This window comes from Sodiomyces alcalophilus, assembly GCF_042370955.1.
Source record: "Sodiomyces alcalophilus JCM 7366 unplaced genomic scaffold ACRALscaffold_1, whole genome shotgun sequence".
Lineage (NCBI taxonomy): Eukaryota > Fungi > Ascomycota > Sordariomycetes > Glomerellales > Plectosphaerellaceae > Sodiomyces > Sodiomyces alcalophilus.
Window position 1 is genome coordinate 8,626,032 of NW_027263532.1, and position 21,985 is coordinate 8,648,016.

General features: G+C 39.9%; 1 protein-coding gene and 1 non-coding gene across 2 annotated transcripts; both read left to right on the forward strand.

The window, feature by feature from the left end:
* Positions 1-556: 556 nt before the first annotated feature.
* ACRALDRAFT_2016243 (uncharacterized protein) lies at positions 557-20,411 on the forward strand (the record flags this gene model as incomplete). The annotated part of the gene is made up of 7 exons (XM_071019835.1): positions 557-566; positions 9,062-9,074; positions 17,999-18,009; positions 18,168-18,197; positions 20,113-20,142; positions 20,254-20,316; positions 20,389-20,411. 7 exons carry the CDS (start codon positions 557-559, stop codon positions 20,409-20,411), a joined length of 180 nt encoding a protein of 59 aa, XP_070880239.1.
* ACRALDRAFT_t33 lies at positions 5,998-6,072 on the forward strand. Its single transcript has one exon. It is a non-coding gene; the product is annotated as a tRNA-OTHER (tRNA).
* Positions 20,412-21,985: the final 1,574 nt, after the last annotated feature.

Genomic DNA, 21,985 nt, shown 5'->3' on the forward strand with positions numbered 1-21,985 from the left:
CCTACACGGATTTTTTAGCTTTTCTTTTTACCTCTTCGTTAGACTATATCTTTTATAGTTTTTCACCGTTTCTTTTGCTTATAACCACGTTAGCCTAATCCGAAGAAGAGTAATCGAACGGCTCTGATTTTAATTAATTTAGCCAGCTAGTTATTAAGTTATATATGGGTTAGTTAGCCACTATTCCTACCGCCTACTTATTTAGATCTTAATCCTACCTACCGTTTTCTGCCGGCAGAGTCACCACGAGCTTTTCCTCTTTTCCCCTTTTCCTCTTTTCCCCACTCTTTTTTTACTACTCTTCTTTTCCCGATATCTTTATTCCTCTAATCGGCCCGAGCCTAATCCGCCTACCTATAGTTAATCCCGTTAATCCTGCTCTTCTTCTTCCTATTCCTTCGAGCCCGGCCACGAATTCTGCCGCCTCGAAGAGTCCTGCCGCGAGCCCCGGTTCTATTCTTCGCCCACCGACTCTACGAATAAACCGATAAACCGACCTGCCTTCCTGCGTGCCGTGCTATACTATAAAAAGATCCAACCTGCGTGCTTTATGCCTATGAACCGGAGTTGACTGCCTGCCTTAATCTAGGTAGTAGAAAGAGATAGATATACTCTACGCCGTCGCCTAGTTCTGCGTTCTGCGTCGTTAATCTTTTACTAGGGCCGCCGCCTATTTACTACCGCCGCCGCCTATTTACTACCGCCGCCGCCGCGTTACCTTATTCCTATGGTCACGACCAGGAACTAAAGAGGCCGCCGCCGCCTGCCCTGCGTGCGCGTTCACGGTCACGTCTTCTACGTCACGGTCTTCTTAAAGAATACGCTAGGGCCGCCGCCTATTTACTGCCGCCCACTACCGCCGCCGCGTTACTTATTCCTATAGTTATAACCAGGAACCGAGGAAGCCGCCGCCGCCGCCTAGCTTACGTACAAAGGACCTACGAGGTCACCTCTACGTCTTTAAGGTCACCGTCCTTCGAGCCCGCGTCTTTAAGAGACGTCTACAGGAATACACACGCGCGAGGAAAGATACGGAAACTATAGTTAGACTGCTTATAGATACCCTGATCAGGGCAATAGAGATATATTTAGGCTAGTTAAGTCGGTTATTCGATTACTTGTTTATGTTTATGTTAAAATTATCAAGACCTCGAGGGCGTGGCTTAATAATTTAGGGCCGATTATAAAGGGGCAGACCCGTGTTCCGGGTCTGGACGTCATAGATATCACGTAACCACGTACGCGGTCCCAGAGATCTGGTCTTATATACGGCTATTCTTCGGAATAGACCCACTATATCTAGCTAGCTTTTTCGTCCGATCTTTCACGATCATCACCTATCACCTATTATAATCATAATTTATATTATCCTTCCTTTTCCGGATATCTAGACGATCCAGAAGAGCCGACCGTAGGCCCGCCTACCTATCTAGCTATTCGTTCCCCTAATCAGACCACTGCCGACCCTTCTAGAGGCCCGGCGACCGTCTTATCAGAACCCTTAGCTCTAGATACGGACCCGTGACAAGCCTAAACCTTCCTTTCGGCTAGCCTATTAGTTGGTTGTTTGTTTGGCCCTACGCGGAGCCGTTCTGCACAGTAACGGCTTCGCCTTTCTTCAATACTTTATTTCCTTTTATAAAAAGAAGTATATAAGGCCGATATAAAATATATTAATAGGAAATAGGTGCCTTACTTTACCTAGTATTGCAAAATAGACTAATATCAGTCTATGCAGTATCTATATACTAGCTATTAAAGTAACCCGTTCAAAGACCATTTTATGGCTTTATAAGAGGGCTAAGGCAAAAGCCTATCCTGATATAGACTATATAAGACGCATATATATATTTAGTCACTGCCTAAGAGTTCTTAAAATCTGTACTTAAGAGGATCTTATTTTAGATTCGGGTATAGAAAAGCCAATTAACCCATTATTATCTTATAAGATTACGAGGGGGCTAATAGATTTACTTAAAATCTCTGAAAACCATAAAAATATTAACAGTTAATATAATCGCGGTTAGCATTTGTATTATAATAGGAATATAATAAACGTATATTTATTACGGTATTATCATTATAACCAGGGCTGTTAATTATATAACATAAGACCATAACTGGTATATAAGCATTTCTAACTAAACTCGCAGAGTTACAAGCTTTTATTAATAACCTATATCATTAAATTAAAAAGGCTATTATCAGGGGGTAGTGGGTTATAACCTTTCTAGGTTTTCCCACTATATAGACTTTCAACCTTTTTCCTATTATCAAAGGCTTAGTGGGTTTTTCACCATATAGTTTTTCCACATTCTAAACTAGAAGGTTTTTACCCAAATTATAGGGTTTTTACCTAGGTATAAGGATTTTTAGAGTTTTTTCCTATCTTAAAAAGTCCTAGGATCTCTTGCTTAGATTATAAGAGATCTTTCTCAGAAGTAGGTTTTTTACCTGTATAGGGTTTCCCTATAGGTTTTCCTACTATTATGCTTAGGGTATTTTCTCCCTATTATAAGGGTTTTTGCCTAAGTTAAAGAATTATCTACCTTTTAAGGAGATTTTCTTAGATTAAAAAGGGGTTCTTTAATACTTTTTTCCCCTATAGTATGCATAAAATGCTATGCACTTATTCTTTATATAAAAAGAAAGAAAGTCGAGAAGAAGAGCCTTAATACCCTTTTTAGCACCTATTAATTTAGCAATAAATGCTATCTAAGCTAGATTGTCTGGCTTAGGAGGGGGTGTTAATATCCGCTATTAATAACTATTATATAGTTATAGGCAGAAAAATAAGGAGCATAAAGATATATATATCTATATACTAACCTATATATATATTAATAATATTAATAAAGCATTTATGGCTTGATTATTAATATATAAGGTTACTAATATGAAATACGAGAAGAGAAGATGTCTATTGCATCATGCAACGCAGTGTACTACGTAATAGTAAGCTATTGCGTAAGGTAGAAAGCTTATATTAAGTCTGCTACGTAATGCAGAAAGCTTACCTTAAGTCTACTGCGTGATACAATATCCTTCTCTTCTTTATTCCTTTTTCTATATATATCTGCTTCTTCCCTATCTCTTCCTCTCTTTCTTCTTTTCTAAGTTAGTTACTATATTCTTAATATATACGGAGGTTATCCACGATAACTAATATATCCTGGATTATCGAGAATTATTCACAATAACTATAAGCTTATCCTGCTTACCCTTTTCCCTCTCTTTTTCTTACTCTTTTTACTACTCTCCTTCGCCCGATATCTTTATTCCTTTAATCGGTGTAAGCCTAATCCGCCTACCTATAATTAATTCGATCAATCTTACTAATCCAATTAACCTAGTTTATCCTATCGATCGTACTACTCTTTTTCTTCCTATTCCTTTAAGCCTCGCCACGATACTACCGCCTCGAAGAGCCTACTAATTCCTGCTACAAGACCCGATCCCGTTCTTCGCTTATCGACTCTATAAAGGAACCGACGAACCGACCCTCTTATATACCGTGTCACGCCACCACTAAAAAGATCCGACCTATATGCTTTACGCCTACGAACCGAAATAGACTGCTTACCTTAATCTAGGCAGTAAAAAGAGATAGATATACTCTATAAGAGATATAGAAATGCCGAGATACTTTTATATAGGCCCGTCGCTTATAATCTTCTTATAGACCCCGAGAATATATAATGCAATTAATAGATTAAGTGAGTAATCGCGAAGAGTAAAGAGATAATCAGGACAAGGCACTTAGTGGTTAGAACGTGATTATACTTAAGTTAGAAGGTAGGGGGTGCTAAAGAGTTAAATTAATCGCTAGCCTCCTTATCCTAAGGGCGGCTATCTATCCTTTCTTATATATATACTAGCTAGCTTTCGTCTAGCGCGAGAGTCTATTCTGCCTAATTGATTACTATCTATTAGCTCGTAGCGATAACTCGACTTATACCCCGGTGCCGACTATTTTATAGCCTACGTCGAGTTAGGTACCAGACCGGGTACTCCGTAGTTATCCGTAATCTACGCCGGTCTAGAACCCTATCGTGACTCGTAACTATACGGTACTTAGGTACCGGAGGTCCCGCACCTAATAGGGCGCCCCGTCTTTATAGTTTCCGTCCCGGAAACCTTAATTCTAATCTAATATTCCCGGGTTTTCCTCCGACCTAATATTCTCTATATCCTCTCCGGCCCCGATCCCTCGAATAACTCCATTATGACTCTAGCCTAATCTGCCTGTTACGTTCCTCCCTTTAATTTCCTATCCTAAAATATCGTCCTTTATAGTGACCCTATTCTGGTTAGAATATATTCCTTTACTAACTGCTTTATTATCCCGAATATCTTTAGGAAGGCTGGCCTGCGACTGCCTTTATTATGATACTAGGGTAGTCGTTCCTTCTAGTTATAGGGTTACCTTGATAGACCCGAGAATATATAGTTCCGAAATCCTAATTAGTCTATAGACCTCGAGACTTTTTATTACCTGCTTTTACGAGCTACGCCGTTAATTCTCCTGCTATGATCTTTACAGCTATTTCTACCTGGTTCTGCGTTTTATATTATTGATCTTTTACTAAGGCCGCCGCCTTATTCCTATAGTTATAACTAGAAATAGAAGAGGCCGCCGCCTGCCCTGTGTATACGTTTATTATTATAGTCTTTGTAAAGAATACGCTATGGCCGCCGCCTATTTACCGCCGTCGCGTTGCTTATTCCTTATACGGAACCGAGGAAGCCGCCGCCCCCGCCTAGCTTATATACGAAGAACCTATAAGGTTACCTCTATCTATAAGGTTACTATCCTTCGAGCCCGTGTCTTCGAGAGGCGTCTTTAGGAATACACGCGCGAGGAATAAAGGACTATTACTGGACTGCTTATAGATATCCTAATTGGGGTAATAGAGATATATTTAAAATAGTTACTGTTTATGTTTATTTATATTAAAATTCTTAAGACCACAAGGCGCGGCTTAATAATTTAGGACCGATTATAGAGAGGCAGACCCGTGTTTAGGGTCAGGACGCTATAGATATCACGTGACTATATACACGGTCCTAGGGACCTGGTCTATCTGCGGCTATTCTTCGGAATAGACCCACTATATCTAGCTAGCTTTTTATCTGATCTTTTATAATCGTTACCTATTACCTATTATAATTATAATTTATAGTATCCTTCCTTTTTCGGTTATCTAAACGATCCAGAAAGGCCGACCGTAGGCCCGCCTGCTTGTCTATAGCTATTCGCTCCCCTAATCAGACCACTGCCGACCCTTCTAAACGCCCGGCGACCGTCTCCTCGGGACCCTTAGCTCTAGATACGGACTCGAGATAAGTCTGACCTTTCCTTTCGGCTAGCCTATTAGTTAGTTATTTATTTTAGCCCTACGCAGAGCCGTTCTGTATAGTGACGGCTTCGGCTTTCTTTAGTATAACGTAATTAGTTAGTCTTATAATTAATTAGATTATTTTTAATATATAGTAGATATTTTAGCTTTTTAATATAAAGGTTATATACTAGTAATTAAGCCTGTCCTTTAATTTTAAAGCTAAATAATATTCTTTTCTTTGGATTATTTCAGATTATAAGATGTAATATATTAATTAATTATCTTTATTTCTAATATTAACTAATAATAATTAACTACTTACGAATAAGAAAAAAAAATACTATTATAGTAACTACATAAATATAGGAATAAGTTAAATAACTCTTTAAAAGTCTTAATAATAACCGCTACTATAGAATAGCTGGTTTAAAATATATATACTCGGATTCCCTTATACGCTTATAAGTCGGTTTCTAATAATATGATATTACTTAAAAATACAAAAATAGTTAGTTTTCTTTATAATTAATTAGATTATTTTTAATATATAATAGAGTACGCTAAAGCTCCCCTTTAGGCGCGACCCTCGTTTTAGGCTGGCTCCTTAAACGATGAATTTAAGTAGGCTCCTACTATAGTAAATATTATCTTACTCGCCTTTATAGTATAGTGGTGGTATACCTGGTATATAGTTAAGGTGACTGGGTCGGTTCCAATCCGGCTAGAGGCGCACGTAAAGAAGGAACCCCTTTTCTTTTTTTTGCTACTCGGAATCTATTCTTAGGGGCCCTTATCTGCCTTGGCACGTAGATAAGGGTTAAACAGGGGGTCTATTAGACCTACCTTCCGCCCGGCTTCACTAGTCGATAACAGGTGCCACGGGGGAGTTAGTCGCCCTACTATAGAAAATAAGAAGACGGTATCGCGCCGTCCCTAAGCGCGTAAATAAAAGTACACGGCGTTACTTCCACGATACGGAGGTAGCCTTTTACGCTATTATAGAACCGTTTTATATAGGTATATAGCCTATATTAGCCCTACCTATTGCTATAGAAAGAGCAGGGAAGCTTAGGAGCTTTAAACCCTAGGAAGCGTATATACTAGCCTATAGTGGGCCCGTAGGGGCTAGCCCTAGGGCCCACAGGGCATAAAAACAAAAAGAGGATAATTACGCGCGCGCCGTTAATTAAGCACGTAGTCGGCTTTAAAGCCGCTATAGGTAACGTTATAGGCTTTCTTATATAGAAGCCGCGAGTTTTGTATTAGTAGATAAGTTAGCAATAGGGCCGCTATAGTACCTGTATAAGGCACTAATCCATAAAAGATAGGAGTAGAGGGGGTTTTATCTAGGTTCGAGTTATTCCGACTATACCACTTGGTTATTCCGACTATAGTTCAGACATAGACCCTTCGTAACCACGGTCACAAACCACTTCGACGTTTTTGTTTATTAATTTGATCTCTCGGACTTAATTAACGGATAGCTTGTTCGTTCGATCGAGCTAGTAGCAGCTGTAGCAGTAACTCCTTTGTCTTTGTCTTCGTCTTCATCTTCCTCTTTGTCTTCCACGTCCACACCCACGCCCACGCGACCGCGGCTATCTTGTTCTTTATATAACGAGGTAACGGAACGCGCTGCCTGTATCTATAGATTGACGACGTAGATTGACGACTAGATTGACGACTAGATTGACGATATAGATTAATGAGGAAGATTGGTAGGAAGATTACGAAGGGTCTAGGTCTAAACTACAGTCGGAATAACCAAGTGGTATAGTCGGAATAACTCGAACCTTTATCTAAGTCTTATACTAGTTCCCTAAGTCTTATACTGCGGTTTTCCCCCCTATAGGTATCGGAGAAGGACCGTATAGTCAGAATTCTGGCTCCTAGACTATATAAGATAGTGGAGTAAGAAGTAATAAATAAATAAATAAAATTATCTTACTCTCTCCCTACCCCCTACTCCCCTCCACTTACCCCCTTCACCGGGGCTTTGAAAGTAATATATTCTTTAAAAGATAATAGTATTATATCTGCCCCTTCTTCTACGGAAGCTTTTAAAGTACTATATTATTTAAGAGATAGTAGTAATATATTCCCCTCCCCCTCTCTCCCTCTCCCCTATTCCTTCTACGGGAACTTGTAAAGTATTATATTATTTAACAGATAATAGTATTATATTCCTACTATATTATTTAAAAGATAGTAGTATCATATTCCCTCTCTCTCCCCCTCTTCCTCTCCCTTTCCTTTTATATGATTTAAGAAATAGTAGTATTATACTCCCCCTCCCCCTCCCTCCCCCTCCCTTCTCCCTTCTACGGGGGCCTTTAAAGTACTATATTATTTAAAAGCTAATAGTATTATATTCCCACTATACTATTTAAAAGATGATAGTATTATATTCTCCCTCCCTCCCTCTTTCCTTTTACAGGGGCCTTTAAGTACTATATTATTTAGGAAATAATACTATGATATTCCTATAGAAATATATACAATTATAAGTCTTTAAAAATATAGTCTATTAGGTTATATATAGCCCCTACTTAAAGCTAGCTCCTTATATAAATTTAAATAGACTCCTAATGTAATAAGTAACTATTATAGAATTAATATATATCTGTTCTTATTACTAACTGGATTGGTATACCTGGCTTAAATATATTATATACTTAATAACAAATATACTGCTACTAATAATTAAAATTATAGTATTTTAATATATATTCTGAGTATTATTATATTAACTATAATATTCTAAAAAATCCTAGTATTCTTATAATTATATAGTATATTATCTTATAATATATATAATACCTTCTTTTATAATAATATACTATAAATACTATATAAAAGATTTTATAATAATTACTTACCTAATATGTATTATTAAATAATTATTTATTAGATTCTAAAAGGATAGGTACGGCTCTAGAGTTAGAAGGGCCTTAAGATTTTATTCTATAACCTATACTACGAGCGCGTTATATATTCGGTCATTGCCTATGGACGTGGCAGCAGAGTACCGGTATTTGTACGCCCCCTGTTCGGTATTTGCTGTCCACTCAATCCATTTTTAGAAGGTTACGCGACCGCGTGCATAAGCAAGATCTTAGCCCTATATGCTGCGTACCTGTACCTCACGATAAGCCTTAATCTCTATAACCAAAACCAAATATCTTAAGCCACTAAATTACCACTATTTCTGCCTCTGTATTTATTAACCCTAAGGTATTAAGAATATATAATATCCTTATACTAGGTACCTTATTATATATTATATAATCCTAATACCCTAGTTATATAACTTTATTATATATTATATAATTATAATGCCCTAGTTATATAACTATATTATACACTATATAATCCTAATACCCTAGTTATATGACTTTATTATATATTATATAATCTTAATACCCTAGTCACGTAACCTTATTAAATATCACGTAATCTTAATACCCTAGTTATATAATCTTATTATATATTATATAATCCTAATATCCTAGTCACGTGACCTTATTATATATCACGTAATCCTGATTACCTACTCTACTATATACAGGTATATAATACTTATAGCTAAGATCTTACTTATACACACGCTCGCGTTACCTTCTTATTTAGGGTTAAGTGGACAGCAAATACCGAACAGGGGGCGTACAAATACCGGTACTCATAGTTTACGAGAAGGGAGACGCACGTTCAGGTCGTAGGTTTCGTCCAAAAGTGATATCTATTTTAATTAATTCTCTATATAAAAGAGGTACCGCTCCGATAATAATTATTTAACATATTAGGGCCGTAGGCCACTAACATACTATAAAGGTCTTTTAGGGGCGAAAACCAATAGACAAACAACTAAAAAAGTCGATACGTATAGTAGAGGTATAAAATCTCTTAACCGCCCTTTACGGGTCTAGGCTTAGTGAGTATAAGAAAACACAAGTCACGCTTTATACGATATTAGTGTCCTGACATTAGCTAAACTAGATGTCAGGCATTTGTGCCTAAATGCCCCGATATCCTGCTAGGTATATTCGCAGAGCCACGTCACACACTGCTCCGAATACAGCGGTACTTCTATTAGATGTATTACAGTGTTATTTCCTCTCTTTTGTCTATATATTTAATATCATGGACTGATACTCTTTTATAGTCTGCAATAAATATAAGTCACACTTCGTACGATATTAGTATCCTGATAGTTATAAGCCCGGCGTTCTGGTGATACGCCTCTATTCCGGTTAATCTAATAGTTATAGACGTTATGGCCTCTCCCTCTTCTGCCTCTTTTTTAAAGCCCTCTTCTTAAAGCTCTTAATCGTTACGATAAAGCCTCTTTTTAAGTCCCTGCTCTGTTACGGATAGAGTTATCTACTAGCCCGTCCGCCTGCCTATTATCACTAACCCCTTTAACCGCCTCTATCTATTCCTCCTCCTCCTTCTCCTTTTCCTTCTCCTTCTTCCACTCTATCTAATTAACTGCCCGTCCACGCCGTCACGATAACCTTAGTTATACTAACCTCCTCTAAGGACTAGTACTAGTTGTATCTACGTGTAATAGAAGTCGCCTTATCTAATAAGGTTACGAAGCTTATAGATCCGGATCTTAACGATACTAAACGTTTATAACGCCTCTAAAAGGTTAACCCTCCTACCATAAGCAAAGATAACGAAAATTAGGATTAAAGATATAAGCTATAGGTCTTCGCCTATAACGAATATAAGCAGGAAAAAGCCGCCATTAAGACGGTACTAGATTATATCACCACTACTATAGACCGGAGCCTTATAGAGTCCTTCGCCGGTAAAGACAACCTAAAAGAGATCCTACGAATCCTAAAGGCACGTCTTAAACCCACTAACGCTACCCAGAGATTATTTATTAAGCGCCGTTAGGACGATTATATATAATCTATTAGGAAGATGCCTTACTAACGCTAGCTTAACGACTTCCTTAAGTTATATAAAGAGGCAAAGACGTATTAAGTTCGCGTAATCGATTCGAAGATAGACTAGCTTAACGGATTTTTTAACGCGATCGGATTAATTTCCTAGGAGTGGTCGGAAGCCCGGTTTTCTATAATATTAACGGAAGAAGATAAGACTAAATTACCGGATATTAAGAGCGTCGTTAACGAATACACCACCTGGTTACGTTATAGGCACCCCTTACGGTTAGATCGGAAGCCAGGATCGTTATCGTTCTATACAGCCACGTTCCTAGGAAAGGACGAATACCCTTTATTTTCCCCTATAAACTTTCCTGCCTATAACTCCGTTATTTAAGAGTTAGACTATAAATAGAACCTCTAATAACCGCTAAGAGAGAGCTTTTCTAAATCCATAGATTTATATAAGCTAAGCCCGAGTAGGCGAGATAATAATAACTGCTAGACGGAGTAATCTCTATTATTCACTAAGAGGCAACCGTACTACGGAATAGAGCCGAAAGAGAATATTGTACTAATAGACGCAGTAATAGAAGCAGAGCTATAGACGCAGGACCGACTTTCCTACCGTAGTAGGAAACCGATAACTAGGCAGTAAAAGCGATGCTCGTAACTATTCTTAGATAACTTAATATTAGTAGAAGCAGATATCCTAGCAGGATACACTTAAGGCAGACTAGTCAGACCCCTTAAGAAATTCTATTAATAGGTAAATAGGCAGTGGAACGATATAGACGGTAACCTTCGCTTAAGAATAGACTATAATTAGTTAATAATTAATTAATAGCCCTTAATATTAACGCACCACGCAGACCACTTTTCTAGACCCCTACCTGTACCCCTTTTACCTCTATATAAAATCTAACCGAATCCGAAACGCTACCCCCCTTTATATAAAACCCCTTTAACTAGCCGCCCCTATACTATAACTATACAGACTTATAGAGCCTAGCCTAAATACCACCTCCCTATTAATTATAAGAAACCTTATAAGCACTAGACTAAATACACTATATAACTAGAATAGATATTAACTAGGAAATATAGGCCTCTAGCTTAGGCACCCACTAGCAGGAACCCTAATAGTAAATAATATAGCACTTAACGCCGCCTCCCGCACTAGCTCTAGCTGTAATTATACTATCCGTAGAATAATGCTAGTAGATAATAAGCGTTTTCGCTAGTAGAACCGTAGTAACCGATAACGTAGCTAGCGGAAGTAATAGTAACGATATAAACTGTAACTCTTAGGGAGTTAATAATCTACACGTTTTTCACTATAAGCTAATATTAATCGGCTTTTTTAGCTCACTAAAGCATCTATTACTAACTATAATACCTTAATCGGTACCTAGCGAGAAAGTGCTATAGCACGATATCGAACTGTTTATAGAAAATATTACAGAGTAGGTAACCACTCCTAACTTAATCGAAGAAGCCCGGATTAACCTCTACGCTTTATTTATCGGAGAAGCCGCCTCCTAGTAGCTAACTAGCCTTACCGCTACGTAGCGTAGCGAAGTGCGATATTCGTTAGACGGATAGTACGTAGCTCTGCGCCGTTATTAGTAAATAAACCCTAAGGTGGTAATAGTAAAGATAGCTGACGTGCGCTTCATAGCTAGGGATATAATTAACGGATAAGCTTTCGCTAAGTAGGCAAACTAAGTCGCCTGCTTATATAGAGCTTTAGACGCTAGTACTAGAATAAATCTTAACGTCTAGTAGGAAATTTAGAATCGTATCGCCCCTTATTAGGAGATATCTATGCCCGCCTAGATATAAATAGACACCTCGATGAGTTTATCCTATAAATTAAAGACTAGATAGCGAACTATTAACTCTTACTGCGTTATTAACTATAAAATAGTATATTTCGGGCTAAGTAGCTAGGACCTCCTTTGACTAGCTAGGCAAACACCCCCAATAACTATATATAGCAGCTATAGACCGGTAGACTTACCGTGTACCACGTAGACGCTAGCGTAACGGATAAAACGGCGGAGGCAAATAAATCGGCAAATTGGGGACCTTTTAGAGGAGATCGAGGTAACTAAGGTAACTAAGGTAACCGCTTTAATAATAATAACTTCGGTTATAGATAATTATACTCTAGTAATTTCGATAACCGCGATAGGTTTTTTTAGGGCTACCGGAGCGGCGATAATTATAGTAATCGCGGCTGTAGAGGCTGGTAGTTCTATAAAGGAGGCCGCTGGTTCCGTAAGGACCGACGCCCCTACTAACGATATATAAGATAGTGGGTGAATAACAGAAACGGTAACCGTGATAGATATATCGTGTATATAACTATAGATAACCTAGGTAGAGTTAATAATAAAGAGGAGCTACGCGAAAAGGGATATATTTTAGTTAATAAAGTACTTAGTAAGGGAGAGGAAATATACTTCTATAAGATTAAAGAGGAGGAACTAGTTAACGAAATTAACGTCTATTATTCTTATTTCTTAGGCCGAACCGGCTATACTCCTATATAGTCTATAAACCGGTAAGCGTATAACCGCGGCGTAGTCACCTCTATAACTAGTCGAAGACGTATACCTGCTTAGAGAAGACGGATATAGCCGAAGGAACCGACTAGGCCGAAACCATAAACACACTAATATAGAAAATACGTAGTATATTTCTTAAGCGGAATATAACTATTTAAACACGTGTTCTCGAATATCTATATAGACCAGAAACCGAAGGGATAGGGCCTATATAAAACTGCCCTATAGCTTACGAAACCGGAACCTAAGGAGATAAGAGAGATAAACGATAGATCGATATCGGATATAGAATATACTATTTAGGATAACGGTATAGGAAGCGAAATTGCCTAACCACCGATAGTTACGAAGCAAAACGATAAACCACCGATAATCACGATATAAATTAACGAACCAGCTAATAAGCTAGCCGATAAGATAACTAATAAACCATAAAAACCACCTAAGCCGGAAACTCTAAACAGTTATTTCTTATTTAAACCTAACGAAATTATTAACGTATAGGTATCTAGAATACAAGGACTTAAGAGATATATATACTATAAAATCGGTATTAGATTCACCCCCTTAGGAGAACCGATAAGCGTCTACAGAGATTCGGGATACTCTATAGTCCTAGTCGATAGAAGATAGTTAAACGAGTATGCCTAGAATATACGATATGGAACTACGGTAAAACCGAAGCCCGTAAAGGGAGTTACCGGAATAATTAATATTATATAACTAAATAGGTTATATAAATACAGTTATACCGATACGGCTACGTAGCACGGTCTTTAGACTCCGAGCTCCTGGATTATTAGTCACTAGAGCTGGTATGGCTCATAGATAAAACAGGCTACTGGACGGGGATTCCTATTAGTTATATTTAGCCGAGGCATAGCATATATATAGCTCAGCCTCCTATAAGCCTAAGGTATAGAATCAAGGCAATCTATTATATCTTTATAGCTCGGTTCGGTTAATCATAGCTTCACGTTATAGTTATAAGCCCGGGTAGTAGCAGTATACTAATAACTTCCACTACTCGTAAAGATCGTTCCGAGTTATAATTCCTTCGTCTCTTTTCTATATCTATGTTATCCCCTATCCACTTCTATTATATATCACCTATTCCCCTACACCTACACCTCGCTTACTTTTGTATTTTCGAGCACTATAGCCTACACCCTAGAAATCGACCACGCGGTTAACGCTTCGGATATAACTAAGGTTATATACTCGAACTATTAGATCGACTAGTACTGTACGGTTAGAGGCGCGGCTCGTATACTAATAATATAGTATATAATCGATCTGGATAAGCCTAATTAGTCCACCGATATCCTGCCAGACCTTAATCCTATTTCCGAGTACCAGATCCGCGAGCGCCTTACGGTCTATAGCGGTAAGACCGTTACGCTATTATCCGATAATAAAGTCGAAGCAGCTCTCTTAGGGCGCTATAGTCCTCGGATTTAAAGGGAAAGGAGTACTAGCCCCTTATTAGGAAGCTCGAAACGATCCTATCTTTAATCCGAAAAACTATTAACGCCGCCGGCTTTAAGATAGCTATCTCTAAAGCTATCTCGGTAATATAGGCAGAGCCGCTTATATCCATAATCCGCGAAGGTCGCTATACTATTCGCTAGCTACTTAAAGCTCTTAAGGACGCCTACGCTCCTAGTAAGCTCGCTATCCTATTAACTATCCAGAATAACTACCGATCTATTCTACACGATACCTAACGCGGAAATACTAAGCCGGAGGCTTAGTATAAAGCTTAGATCCGTTAATTATCGCGCGCCAGAAACCATAGATAGAAAGAGGTGGATAAGATTCTAGTAATCCGCGAGTTTATACTAGCTATCTATCGCTTTATACCCTAGTAGTCTTTTACTAAGCTACTCGAATTAGGCGATTATCGTAGGAAGAATATCTAGCCCGAGATCCTCGATTATAGCTAGTCCTTTATCGATTTTATCCACGATTTAAAAATAAACGCCTATAGCAGCTTAGCTATATATACTACGCTTAGCGGCTATTCCGATTAACTAAAGAATAGCAGTTAAGGGGGTTAGCGGCACTATATATACCCCTATTAGCGCTCTTATCGGTAGAAGCCCTTATATTATAATTATTTAAAATACACGCTTACCGGTAATAGCCTGGATTTAACGCTCGAGCTAGATAAGGCCCGGTGCGAAGAGATCTAAGCAGTATACTAGAAGTTATATTAAAAGCAGCTGCGCGAAAACCTAGTAAAGTTAGGCTAGACTATTAAAGCGGATTCGTTAAAAAGTAGCAGCTCTCCCGCCTATCCAGGTTATATCGTTATAGTTACTCTAGATCCGATATAATCTACAGAGAGTACTAAGCTATATAGATTTTCACTACTATAACGCCTAGCTTATATCCGCTCTTAAAAAGCACCTTACTTAATAACTACGGAGCTACCTATCTAGTAAACTCGCTCGACCTCCTCGAACCAGGTATATTCGTCCCGTTTAACAGCGAATATATTAAGGCCGGCATAACCTTTTTTCCGATCTTAGGCCACGGTACCTAAGTACTTCAAGGGATTTTTAATAGCGCTAAAGGAGCTTCGAAGGTGGATTTAACGCTAAAGAAGGTGGCTGTTATTAAGGGGTTTTACACGAATATAGTCTTAAAGGCTCTGCTACGAAAGGTTAGGATTTAGGTCTAAGGCTACGATTACTCCTTACGCTACGGGACGCCTAAAAAGAGCGAGATTTTATTAAAGATAAGCCGTCGATATAACCTTACCTTCCTTAAATATAAGCCCCTTTCTTCGTACTTCTCTTCTTCCCGTTTAGGCTCTAAAAGCTAGGGGGTAATTCCGATCCGTATAGACCCTATCTAGCTGCTTATGGTAGTAGCTTACCGACTAAGACCACGCTTTCGTCCTTCTCACGACCCTCTATGTCCCCGTATCGATATCCAGAATCTATAGCATCTTAGGGCAGGTTATCTTAGGCTAAAGGCGCTCCGCGCACTAGTCAAGAACGCCCGAAACGTGCAGATTTCTAGAACCGAGCGGCGTAACTGTTATCACAACCAATATAATCAGTACTTACCCTATCCTTATAAGGGATATTCCTTTTTAGCGTAGTAGTAAAAGTCTGCGACAGTTATAAGCCCGGGAGGAATAGATACTAGACTGTTCCTGTAACTTCCCCGCACGCCGAACACCGCACCGGTTCGAAACACGTTTAAATAACCCTAGCCAAGGAGATACTTTAAGGTATAAGAATACGAGCCACTAATACTGCTAAGGGCCTAAGGATCTGCTTTATCCTAGGGGCATAGTATAGTGATATATCCGAGATCAGCCTCTAAAGTATAAGATCTTCCTTTATAGACTAGGGGTATATTATAACTAATATAAGCAGTACTTACCCTATCGTTATAAGGGATATTCCTTTTTAGCGTAGTGGTAAAAGTCTACGATAACTATAAGACCTGCAGGACGACCTACTAAATTCGGGTTATCTTACGCAGGAAGTTAGAGAATCGCTTACTACGCCCCTTTTAGCGCGTCCTATAGGATATTAGAGACTTTCCGAGCGGCTATAACGGCGATAGGTAGGCCGTCTTCCTTAGGGATAAATATAGCGGTTAGACCTTTATTATAACGTTACTATATAAAATAGCAGATAAGGTGTTCCGCGTTCTTTTTAGCTTCAAGAGGTGGGTTAAGAGATAGTTCCAGGTTACGATTTATAAACTACGCTCCGATAACGAACCTAGCCTGCTGCCTTTAGGTAAAAAGACGCGGTTTAGGCACTAGAGCGGAGTGGAGGGCATCGACCTGGAAACGACCCCCCCTTATACTAACGAACCGAATAGTGGTATTAAATACCTTATTAAGGAGATTACGGATAAAATAAACGCTATACTTAACGGCGCTAGGCTCCTAGAAAAGGTATAGCCGGAAGCGTTAAAAGCAGTAGTATACCTATATAATATAAGCCCGCCATAGCGGCTCAAGTAGAAATCTCTAGTCGAATTCCTTTATTACTAGTTTAGGTATAAGGCTCCGATTCCGATTATAGAGTATACTACCGACCTATACCCGGATTAAAGCGGCGTCCACGTTTACGGATACCGTGTATATCCTTCCTTAGCCTTAATACTATATATAAAACTCCTATTAAGTATAGTATTACTATGATTATATTAACTAGGTAGGAAATAATAGTAAAGAATAAAGTATAAGGTCCTAGTATAGTCCTTATACTTACTTAGGTTAAAGTCAGGATCTCTAGGGATATAGATTTCGACTCTTCCCGACTGTGTCGGCTTCCGGAGCTCTACTTCCAACCTCTTATAATACTTGCCTAGTATATCCCGAAGTCTCGCTAACTATTATACGAGTGCGTTAATAGTCTAATTAGGGGAATCTGCGTTATCTTAACGCTTACCGTCCTCGGCCCTAGTATCTTTATTAGTGGATTCACCTAGGAGGAGGGGTACTTTAACTAGCTCTTTATCGATAAGGACACCACGGGCAGGGTATATAATCGTTAATTCTTTAGCGTAGTCCCTTTCTAGTATCGTCTAGTCCTCCGGCTCCTAGTATCCGTCTTTATCTTAGATAAATTTCTTAAGGCGGTTAGCAGTAAAAATAACACCCTAGAGCTCTTCCCCTAATAAAGTCGATAGCCTAAAGGTCTTATTATCCTAATTAAATAATATAATATAAAATAGGCTATTCTAGCGGTACTATAGCTTCTTATCGCGGCTTATATCGATAGCTAGCTAAGTATCGTGTATAAGGATAAAGTCTCTTACTCGGAGCTTTTATTTACGCAGGGTCCTAACCCTTAAACGGTAAATAGAGTCGGTCTTCTACTACCGTTACTTATTAACTATATCGGTAATAGTCCTCCGGTCGGCTGCTAACTAGGCGAAGGCCCTTAGGCGTAATAATATCTCTTCCTCTGGGGTCTTAACGCGGCCCTAGTTAAGCACTCGCTAAGTAAGGCAGGTCGTCTTAATAGGTATAATAGCTTTATAGCTATAGAGGAGGTAAAAGGGGGTCCTCCTGGTAAATACTCTAATTATTATACGGTCTACGAAAAGGACTATAAGCAGAATCTCGTATAATATACCATAATAAATCTTTTATTAGATAATGTCAGGACACTAATATCGTACGAAGTGTGACTTGTGTTCATTGCAGACTATACAAGAGTACCAGTCTACGATGTTAAATATATAGGCAAAAGAGGGGAAATGACACTATGATACATCTAATAGAAGTACCGCCGTATTCGGAGCAGTGTATAACGTGGCTCTGCGAATATACCCAACAGGCTATCGAGGCATTTAGGCACAAATGCCTGACACAGCCCCCCAGAGCCGCAGGATTGATCCTGACGGTTCTGATCGAATTAAAGCTTAAAAACAACGTAAAAATCTAGGGTCTTTAAGCCTAGATATTAATCCAAAGGTTAACGGCTTATTGAACAGCTCGTGCCTTATTATGATCCCAAAGCAGTGGTCAAATTAACACTAAAAATAACGTGATAATTATCATATAATTATAGTCAATCTAACGATCATCGCGATCATAATCCAATCCAAACCACCGTTAAGTCGATAGTAATCGGCTCAAACCACCGTCAAGGCGGTGGTAATCAATCCGATCAAACCAAGCCGGCAGGGCTCTTTTCCATTCCAAGCATCTTAACGAAGGTAACGTGCTTTTACGTAGATAACGCCTTTATTATTCTATCGCTAACTATCTTATTCGTCGCGATCTAATTAACCACGATCTCTCGGCGTTATACGATTTACCGGATCCATAGGGCGTGGATATTAAGATACTTTAACTTCGAGGTCACCTATAAGCGAGGGCTCTCTAGTAGTTACCGTGTTTAATCGTTATCGTAGAAGATAGTGATAGGATCCTTTTTAAAGGCTAGCGTTAAGTCCTTTATTAACCATAGCGTGGCTATATACTGGCGGGCGGCTACGCTTAGAGCTACGAGCTCTGCTTCGGTGCTGGATATAATAACGCTCGTTTGCTTGTTCGCCTTCTAGTCGATAGGACCTCTAAAAAGGATGGTTATATATCCCTGCGAGCTATACCGAGTCTCACGATTATCGGCGAAGGCGGCGTCGCTTATATAGAAAAGAGCGAATTTGGCTGCGTTTTTTAATAGATCCTATGCTCTAAAGGATAGGCAGAGGGCGCTCGTCGAGCCGAGGTACTTAAGGCACCTATTAGTAGCTTCGTGATGCTAACTGGATAGGTTAGTAGCGAATTCAGCTAGTCTAGAGGCAGCCCGAGCTATATCCGGCCTCGTTTAATAAGCCGCGTAGTTAATTAATCCGACCTTTTAAAGATATAGGTGGATAGACTCTTCTAACGCCTGCTACTTATTTGGTTCTATAACGTCAGGAAAAGGAAGAGGCGTAGATACTCTACGGCCGCCTATCTCGATCTTTAACGTCTTTATCTTTTCGTTAATATAGTTATTAAGCGATAACTATAGCCTCCGATATTAATAATCGCGTATAACCCTAATACCAAGGAACTACTTAAGTGGTCCTAAATCCCGAACCTAGAACCGTTATTATAGCTGCTTAATTAATTCTTTGGTAGCGGCGGCGTGCTATTTACGATATAGTAGAACGATATTATCTATATAAAAGAAGACGAGCAGCTTATCGTTTTTAAAGACATAGTCGTCCTCCTTTAGTTACGTTAGCCCGTATATACCTAAAATAGATAAGAGTTCCTGATACTATAACTTAGGCGATCTTCGTAGGCCGTATAACGCCCTGCGTAGGCGGTGGATGCCTCTTTTTATAGGTCGTAGGAGCTTTGTTAACGGCTTTAATCCGGCCTTGTTAGTGATGTTTGCTACGGCCTATAAGATATTCTATCCCGGGGGGTCCCTTATATAGACCTTTTCGTTAAGGCGGGCGTTCGTGAACGTATTAACGGCATCGAGTTAGCGGGTCTCTAGGTTAAAGTGGGTAGTAATAGCTATAAGCGTTTTAAAGGTCCTGCCTGCGAGGGTGGAGGCGTAGGTATCCAGGTGATTTTAAGGCTGTTAATTACTATGAACGCAGAGGCGTGCCTTGAATTTAGTAACGTAGCTAGATAGATCGACTTTATATTTAAATACCTATATAAGATCGAGGGGCCGGCTTAGTAGTAGTATGCTATCTAGGAGGCCCTTAACGGCTTTAAACGTGTCTATCTGCTCCAGGGTCTTTACCTCTTTATATCAGGAGGTTCGCGCGCGGAGTGAAAGAAGAGTATCACAGGGCAAAGGGGCACAGAAATCACCCCTGTGGGGGGGTGTCAACAAGGTGAAAATTGAACTCTGGCCTCCTCCTAAAGAGGGGTTCGGAGGCCACGTATTTATAATATAAATCCGATCACGTAAGCGTATCGCTTACGTATTCGTGCCCGTGACATAGCGCTCCCTCTCGTGTGCTCCTGCCCTCAGGAGCAAAAGAAGCAAAAGAGCTGCCTTCAGAACAGTCAAAATCAATCCAAAATAACCGAATAAATCGATCCAAAATAACCGAACAAATCGATCCAAAATCCAATAGAATCAATCCATCGAATCCATTAATCCGGGCCTTTAAAAAGGTCCATCTAATCGCTTAAAATAACCGCTCAGGTCCTTCGTAAAGGTCTGCCCGGTCGCTCGGTTTAATCGGTTCAATTAGTTTAATCGGTTTAATCGCCCGGGTCCCTTAATAAGGTCCGCGGCCGCGCGGTTCAATCGGTTCAATCGGTTCAATCGCCCGGGTCCTTCGTAAAGGTCTACCCGGTTCCGCGATTCGAACAGCTCTAAACAACCGCCCAGGTCCTTCGTAAAGGACGACGGTCACACGGTTCAAACAGCTCAAAACAACCGCCCGGGTCCTTCGTAAAGGACCACCACGGTCACACGGTTCAATCAGCTTAATCCGTTCAATCAGTTTAATCGCCCGGGTCCTTCACAAAGGTCCCGGTTCCGCGATTAGAACAGCTTAAACGGTTCAATCAATTCAATCGCCCGGGTCCTTCGTAAAGGTCTGCCCGGTTCCGCGATTCGAACAGCTCAAAATAACCGCCCGGGTCCTTCGCAAAGGACCACAGTCACACGGTTCAATTAGCTTAATCCGTTTAATCAGTTCAATCGCCCGGGTCCTTCGCAAAGGTCCCGGTTCCACGATTCGAATCAATCAGTTCCATCAGTCCTATTAATTCAATCAGTTCGATCAGTTTAATCAATCCATCAGTTCCATCCAGCTAATTAGTCAGTTCCTAGGCAGCCCCGCCCTCTAGCTAGTCAGTCCATAACAGCCCACGGCACGAATACTCTATAGCAGCGCAGCGTCCCTCCAGGACCTGCCCACCAGTAACGAGTCAATCGCCCGCGCGTATATAAGACCTGACCGACCTGAATGATCTGAATAACTAAATAAACGGATCGAACTACTTAAACTAATCGAACTACTTAAACCAAAGATATAACTAAAGACGTAACCGAAGACGTAACTGAAAACGTAACCAAAGACGTAACGATCGTGACTACCCTAGGCGACGTAAGCCTAACGTAGAAGACATGATGGAACTAACCTGGCTACCCTGCGATACTTCCTAATAGTCGGCGCGCCCTTTAAAAGGTAGAGAGTTCAATATATCAGGAGGTTCGCGCGCGGAGTAAAAGAAGAGTATCACAGGGTAAAGGGGCACAGAAATCACCCCTGTGGGGGGGTGTCAACAAGGTGAAAATTGAACTCTGGCCTCCTCCTAAAGAGGGGTTCGGAGGCCACGTATTTATAATACAAATCCGATCACGTAAGCGTATCGCTTACGTATTCGTGCCCGTGACACTGCTCCAGGGTCTTTACCTCTTTAGAGGCTGCTATAATCCACTATATTCTGTATAGCGACTTTATTATCTACGTCTAATTAGCAGGCTTTTCGGGTATATCGCGGCGTAGTAGTGGCTTTTTTAGGATCTTAAACCGGTTTAAATAGAGGAAGGCAGAGTCGGTGTATCGTTACGGTGGCCGCCGGTTATATTACGGCCGAGATATAGCTACCGGCGTTAGAGGTAGCTATTAAGCGGCTACCGCTAGAGTGGTGGATGGTCCCGGGGCTGCTACTATAGTAGCGGTAGCGGCGGCCGTTATTTTATCCTCTAGAACTAAC